Below are 7,231 nucleotides of genomic sequence, written 5' to 3'. Positions count from 1 at the left end.
TTGTAGTTTAAAAAATATATATTATAGTCAAACGCTATCTAGTCTTCCGCAATCACAGTTGTCCATATTTTTTTCCCATCAAACTAGGGTAGGCACTGCTTGTGTGCCTATATGAAATGCACGCCACTGGTTGTGACATATTTCCATACGCATCAACGACGTCTATAGACGTTATCTGACTAATGAAAATTGAGGTTTTTACGTCCACTTCAGAAGCAATAACAAAAAAAATAAATAATACAAAGAAAGAAAAAAATTGCGAAAGGTTTTTTTTAAAGTGTTGTTAAGCTATAATGAAAATTCAAAGTAAAAATATGATTTCAATATAACAAAAAAAAACTTTTAAAAATCAGTATCAATTTCAACTCTTCTATTTGGGAACGATTTGATATCTCAAATATAGTGAGGAAGTTTGGGCATTACATGGTTTGCGACCTGTCATTGGCTGGTTTTAGTGATCACTTTATACACTGTGTAATTCACCCTTCTACCAACGATTGACGATCGCACTACTCAAATTTCGTTAATCATATTTGCGCTTCCATTGAAAACGTCTTCGGTGATATCTTTGATCGAAATTAGTAAGTTTTTTTTTATGAGCAAAAATCTTCGTGAAATGGACGAAAGAATCTTTTTAAATTTTCATGTTCTTCTTCATCATTATTTGAGATATCAATAATTAAAATAAAATGATACAAATACAATAACTCCTAAGTGCAGCAAATCCGGAATTTGTAAGTAAAAAATATGACATTCAAAATATTGTGATTTTGTGGTGTTGTAGCATTCAAAGTTTTAACTTACTTTAGTTAGTGACATTCAACGTTTTAACTAACTTATGTTAGTAACATTCAAAGTTTTAACTAATTTTAGTTAGTAACATACAAAAATTTAACTAAATTTAGTTAGTAACATTCAAAGTTTTAACTAACTTTAGTTAGTAACATTCAAAGTTTTAACTAACTTTAGATAGTAATATTCAAAGTTTTACATAACTTTAGTAAATAACATTAAATTTTTAACTAACTAAAGTTAGTAAGATTCAAAGTTTTCTTTATGTTTATTAAAAGGCAGGAAAAAACAGTGGTTTTTCCAACAACTGTAATTAATACAATCGTTTTAAATACATTTCTTGCACTGGTGGTAATACCAATTGTAAAGTACAAAGTGTGGCAGTAGTTCAAATTCGATAGAAGAAATGTGTTTTTCAGTTTTCTTTGTCGCTGCAGGAAGATGACTCTGAGAATTTGCGGGACCTCCAATAATCTGGAAATAGAATAAATATATTATTAATTTTAAATTACATTCATTTTAGGCACAACACGATAATAAACACCAAACGTGTGCCAATTAACACCAATGTGCACCAAAACGACGTGTGATAGATGTTGGATTGATGTAACAAGAAAATAATGCAAGGATAAGCATTATCGATAAATTTAATAAAAGTGTTTTTGAGACGGTTTGGACATATGGAACGAATAAATGAGGAAAGAGAAGTAGAACGAATTTATGAGGCGAATGTATTTTGTATATTTTATTTATTTATTTAAACTTCATGTACAGAAAATAAAAAAAGTACATTGGCGGGCTTTTCGCTAAAAAGCATTATCTTCCAACCAACCAAAAACAGACTAGTGATATTGATCAAAACGTTTGATACCATATATACATAGCTGTCTGCAATCAGAGGGTAGATAGTACTTCAACATTAAAAAACATAAATTACAAATTAACATATAAAAAAAACATAAATTACAAAAGATGAGAATAAGGAGGGCAAAGGAAACCGGTGTTTAAGGAAGAAGGTAGAGGGAAAAACTAAGGGAGGAGGATTGATACAACATGTCTTTGACTGGTTTAAGTGATCAATCTATACACTGTGTAACATTCACCATTCTACCATGATTGACAACTACACAACTCAAATTTCAGAAGTTATATTTATGCTTCAATTGAAAATATATTTTAAATTATTTTTTCATTTACCAGATGACATCTTTGGCTGAAATTAATAAGTAAGTGTACGACCACTTGAAAATGTATTATTCCAATACAGAACCGCTAGCTAATAAACATGCAAAAAGCGCCCTGATAGTTAATACAGTATTGTTGCACCGAAATGTCGCCATGAATAATTAATTTGTTTACATTATATAACGCTGGCAGGGTTACCACAAACGGGAGAAGAAGAAAACAAGCGACAGAACATTTATTTCAATTTACAACATTTTGAGTGTGTCCAAATCTTGTACACAAATCTGGATTATCTCCAATATGAAGAACCTTTTTTATTTTATGTTTTACTCCCTGAATTTTAATCCAATAAAATACACCGGTCAATATTTAGGATATATTTTTAGAGGTTTGGTTTTTAAACAGGCAGCATTGTTTCTACAGACTGTCAATTTGACAGTTGACAGCTGATTTGTAGTCAGTACGTTTTGCCATTTCACTCAGTCAGAATGACTATCATGCGCGTCGCAGGTTCGGCGAATGGGCCGAAAACAATATTCAGCTTGATCCTCCTTTTCATCACAAAATTTTGTTCACCGATGAGGTACATTTTTGGTCAAAAGGCTATGTCAATAAGCAGAATTGCCAAATTTGGAGTTGAGAAAACCAAGAAGCCTTGGTCGAGACGCCCTTACACCCATTAAAAGTCACTGTATTGTCTGCTTTATGGGCAGGTGGAATCAATGGCCCATATTTTTACATGTGGCTTTTACTCTCATATTTATAATATCATCCTTGACTGGTACAAGAAGCGCAGGACAGTTCACCTTGCCAATATTCAATCAAAGATCAAGATACGGTGCAGTGCCCTATGCACCATTGGGTGGATAAGGGTTACAAGGCGAGAATAATGTTTATGAGATTCGGTTTAAATCATACTTTTCCCTGATGTTTTGAACTACACTGCAGCACCCATCATCTAATTCATTGTTCCGCATAGTGTGCCGCGGCACACTATTGTACCGTAGGGATTAGTTGGTGTGCCCCGGAAAAAGTCTAGTTTTGTGAAAATAACACAATCGCTCCAAATTTTGCTTGCCTGTACTCAGTTAAGTAGGCTCACATTTCGCATTAAACATAACATGTTAAATATGTCACCATAATATGATAAACGTGCACCTCTGAAAATTCTTAATTTGGTAGGTGTACCTTGAATAGAAACAGTTTGCCGAACACTGATCTAGGTTATTTCAAGCCTTATATGAACGACGAAGATACGGCAAAGAGATATGATTAGGTCATTTGTTTCAAAATAATATTTTTTGGTCACCCTGTTTTGGCTACTGTGTTTTTTGTATTCCCAGGTGCAGTAATTGAAACATAACATCTGTTCGTGGCATTAAATTGCTTACGAATTCCGAGAGGAGCATCGGTCTGTGGTGCGGTGGTCGATTCCGGGTAATTAGGTAGGTCAAGGGGGCTTCTTTTTCTTCCTTCTACACAGCAGTCGAATAAACCACGAAACATATCGACAATTATCCGATGATTCATCATTTCGTATAGGAAAAAAGTCTGATAATTCCAGGACTTACGACCTGGCATTCTTCTACCGCATATTTAGCAGTACTCTCCTAGAGACTGATTTTTTTCGCGGACGTCATCAGTATTCCTTTAAGCAGTGGCGTTCACAGTTTTTACTTAGGGTAGGCAGTAGCGTTGGGTAAGGATATTATTGAAAGCTGTCCCACCGCATGCCCAGATCTGATACAGAAGCATCTAGGCTTTCTGACAGATCTGCTCTTGCAAAGCAATTTTTTTTAACTAAGTTGCGAAATTTATTGAAAATATGAAACAATATCCAATCGTATCCCGATTTTACTGTGAATTTACATTTAAAAGCTTTCAATATACCTGTCTTTGCCAAGCTTAATAAATACAAGTTTGTAAATCCGTCACCAATTTTTTTAGAAGTACCCCGGTATAGGTTGGGTAAGGATGAGGAATAGTAGGCACTGGTCGTGTTTCTATATGGAACACGAGTAAACCAGGGTATGCACTGTTTTTCAGTCTGTATAGAATGCACGCCTCTGCCTTCAAGCATTAAGTTTTCCTACTAGGAATTCAACCACTATTCGTTAAAAAAATATTTTGTCAAAACTACAAAATATGATTTTTTGCCGAACCCTCTTCTAGTGGAACGGAAGGTCTGTTGATGACAGTCAACAGTCCGCCTTCTCCTGAGGAGTTTGACGTAGTCTCCTCCCAGATATGAGCAAATGCTAATTGGCTCACACTAGATTATCCCTCCTGTGCCCAACACAGATTTAAATAAAATATGTTTATTTAGTTAGAAGAAACAAAAATCCACTTAATGGTCAAAAACCTCGTAGCGAGGTAAATAATAAATGCAATTCTCATCAACAACAAAAAAACACCGATGCAGTGTCCTAAGCACCATCTGGTGCGGGAGAGGTACACCAAAAATGCCGTACAATACGATCTTCATTCGAATTTCGGAGTGTGACGGAGTTCGTAAAGGCCAACAGCTCGATTCGGGGCCATCTGCTGAGCTAATTAGCTATTAGAATGCAACAAGTATTGTACTGTGAATTAAATATTACATTTGTAAAAAAGATACCCTTAATGATTTAGATAGGGGATGTTCCATGCACCCTCACTGAACGCAGTTAAACGGCAATTTTGTGGTATTTCCGGTGCACTCTTGGGTGTTCGTGTAATTTTTACTTGAAATTATTTAGATTTTATTTTAATTCTTACTTGGAATTAGTAAATAATAATTATAACGATAATGTCCAAAAAGTTTCACAAATCTGGGGTATCTCCAATTAAAGGAGTTAATTTTCATATTATTTTTTGACATCTCCTCAAAGATGAAGAAGAATATGGAAGTCTGGTCATTTATGGGGCTGACGACCGTCATTGGTTTAAGTGATCACTTTACACACGTGTAACATTCACCAATTCTACCCATTATTGACAACCACAATACTCAAATTCTTGGAAGTTCTTTATATCGCTCACTCCTTTCAAGAACGTCAAATATCAAAAATCGAATATTTTCAATTTCAGCTGTGCATGTTTTCGGAATGCCCAGAAAATGTACTATATCCCAGCAAAAGCGGCATATTTTTAACTTAATATTTACCCGCTACAGGGAAGAAAGTGTTGTTTTTGCATTTTGAAGAAAAGCTATTGTTTAATTATTTTTTTTAATATCCTAAATATTTTTCAAATGGAGAAAAAACATTCAGGTTTTACCTAAAAAGATCTGTTGCATAATAAAAAGTTTGATAAGTGGCTTGATATTTATTTTAAGTTCATTTTATTCTATTTTTAAACTGTAAAAACGATCTCCTGAAAAATCATTTATTTATTTATTTATGACGTTGTTGAAAGCAGTGAGCGATATATGAACCGATTTTGAAGCATTGTTCTTGAATCACTAGAACATCACTAGAGACATCTATTGGTGAGATAAAAAGAAGCTATTTATTAAGCAGAAACTCTTTTGAAAATAGCCCCTAAAATTGGAGATAATCCAGATTTGTTAAGTATCTGGACACACTCAAAATACTGTAGATTTTATTTTATTTCATTTTCAAAGTGGGAGTTGCATTAAAATTTACGTTGTGTATAAACATCGTGCAATTTAAGTACAAGGTTTATTTAAAATTTAAAGGTTTCTTTTTTTTAAATTATATGCAGTTTTAGGTTAGTCTGGCGCCGTGGCGTAATTAGGTAGATGATGCTCAACTGCGAAACTGGCGTCGCAGGTTCGATTACCGCCAATTGCAAACTGAATTCAATAAAAAATATTTTCAATTGGTCTGGGTGTTTGTGATGTATTTTTCACATTTACCTTTTCCATACTCTCTACCCTATCACCAGACAAGTTGAAAATCCAGTATATAATTTACTAAAAATTGTTTGTTTTAATATTGGTTGAAAAGCAACAACAACAAAAATAATTCATGTTTGTATACATGATAAGTATAAAAAAAATAAGGACCCTTTTTCCCTTGCCCTCCTTTCGTTATTTATGTTTTTTTTAATGTTCAAGTAATATCTACTCTTTGATTGCAAACAGCTATATATGGTATCAAACGTTTCGATCAATATCACAGTCTGTTTTTGGTTGGTTGGAAGATATTTCGTTTTAGCAATAATCCCGCCAAGGTCCTTTTCTGTACATGAAGTAAAAATTAACAAATAAATAAGTACGGTTAACATTTAAAATTATTTCAGACATAACATTTTTCCGAGTCATAATATACCAAAGCGGTATTTCTGATAAATACATACAATAATCTCGGTAGTTGGGAAGTGAAGATGTGACGAAATTAGATTTCTCGGTAAAGCAAGAACAGAGTTATTTCCGTGACAACAACAACCCAGGCTGAGATAGGAAGCGAGCAAGATGGCTCGATGCCAAGGAAAAAGGCGGGAAGGAGACCTTTTGGGCGGGAAATCGCTTCACTTTCTGTATTGTAAACATAAAGTGGTTCAATAGCTGTATACAAAGCGCGAAATAACTACAAAATATGTCAATATATTAGCATAAAGGTCGACATATTAGTATAAGGTAGATAAAAAAGATACAGCATAAAAAAGGCGGGAAATAGCGAAACCAATATGAGAGGATATACATATGAACCGTTCGATTTTAGACTTCGATAACTTAAAATTTCACATTTGGAGGTTAAACTCTCGAGTTATTATAAAAAGCGTTAGAATTTGTTTACTGTAAAATTATCAAATTTATTAATAAATAATCAAACATTATTGTAAACACTTACAGTGGCGCCGCCACGCGGTGGAAACGTAAACTAAAACAAAAATGGAAGCCGCGCATGCGCCGTCACGTGTCAGCGAAAAACGCGGGAAACCGCTGCCAACCAATCAAAACACTTTTATTCCAGGAGTAGTTGAATGGACTTTATACATACGTAATGGGTACCTACCTAAGACATCATTTTTCACTCGACGAATCTATTCTTATGATTCGGAATAAATTTGGTTCAATAACGAGCTATTCTTCCGAAGTAAACATTCTTATTATGTTTTCAAGGTGAAAGTAATTATCGATAAAATCTATCTTTTTCATCGCTAAAATAAAAATTAATTAATGAGTCATCTAATCATGGATCTAACGTAAACATGGATCTCTTTCGTAACCTTTTAACCGCGTTAACTTTGTTCGTGAGAGTCGCCCGTACGCGGCGGTATTTCGTCGTTTTTAAAATGATTACTTTTA

At 34.0% G+C, this 7,231-nt stretch overlaps 1 protein-coding gene across 1 annotated transcript in view; it reads right to left on the bottom strand.

Moving 5' to 3' along the window:
* Positions 1–586: 586 nt before the first annotated feature.
* The window catches only part of LOC148313171 (uncharacterized), a 34,062-nt gene continuing 27,417 nt past the window's right edge, over positions 587–7,231 (bottom strand). Inside the window, exon 2 of the mRNA XM_088267017.1 lies at positions 587–1,266. Coding sequence (XP_088123143.1) covers positions 1,208–1,266 — 59 coding nt within the window. The 3' untranslated portion in view covers positions 587–1,207. The remainder of the gene's footprint in view (positions 1,267–7,231) is intronic.

Source organism: Brachycentrus maculatus, unplaced genomic scaffold, assembly GCF_059751285.1.
Source record: "Brachycentrus maculatus isolate JH-2025_06_01 unplaced genomic scaffold, ASM5975128v1 h1tg000017l, whole genome shotgun sequence".
NCBI lineage: Eukaryota > Metazoa > Arthropoda > Insecta > Trichoptera > Brachycentridae > Brachycentrus > Brachycentrus maculatus.
The sequence above is the reverse complement of the archived record's forward strand: the minus strand, read 5'-3'. Positions and strand labels throughout refer to the sequence as shown.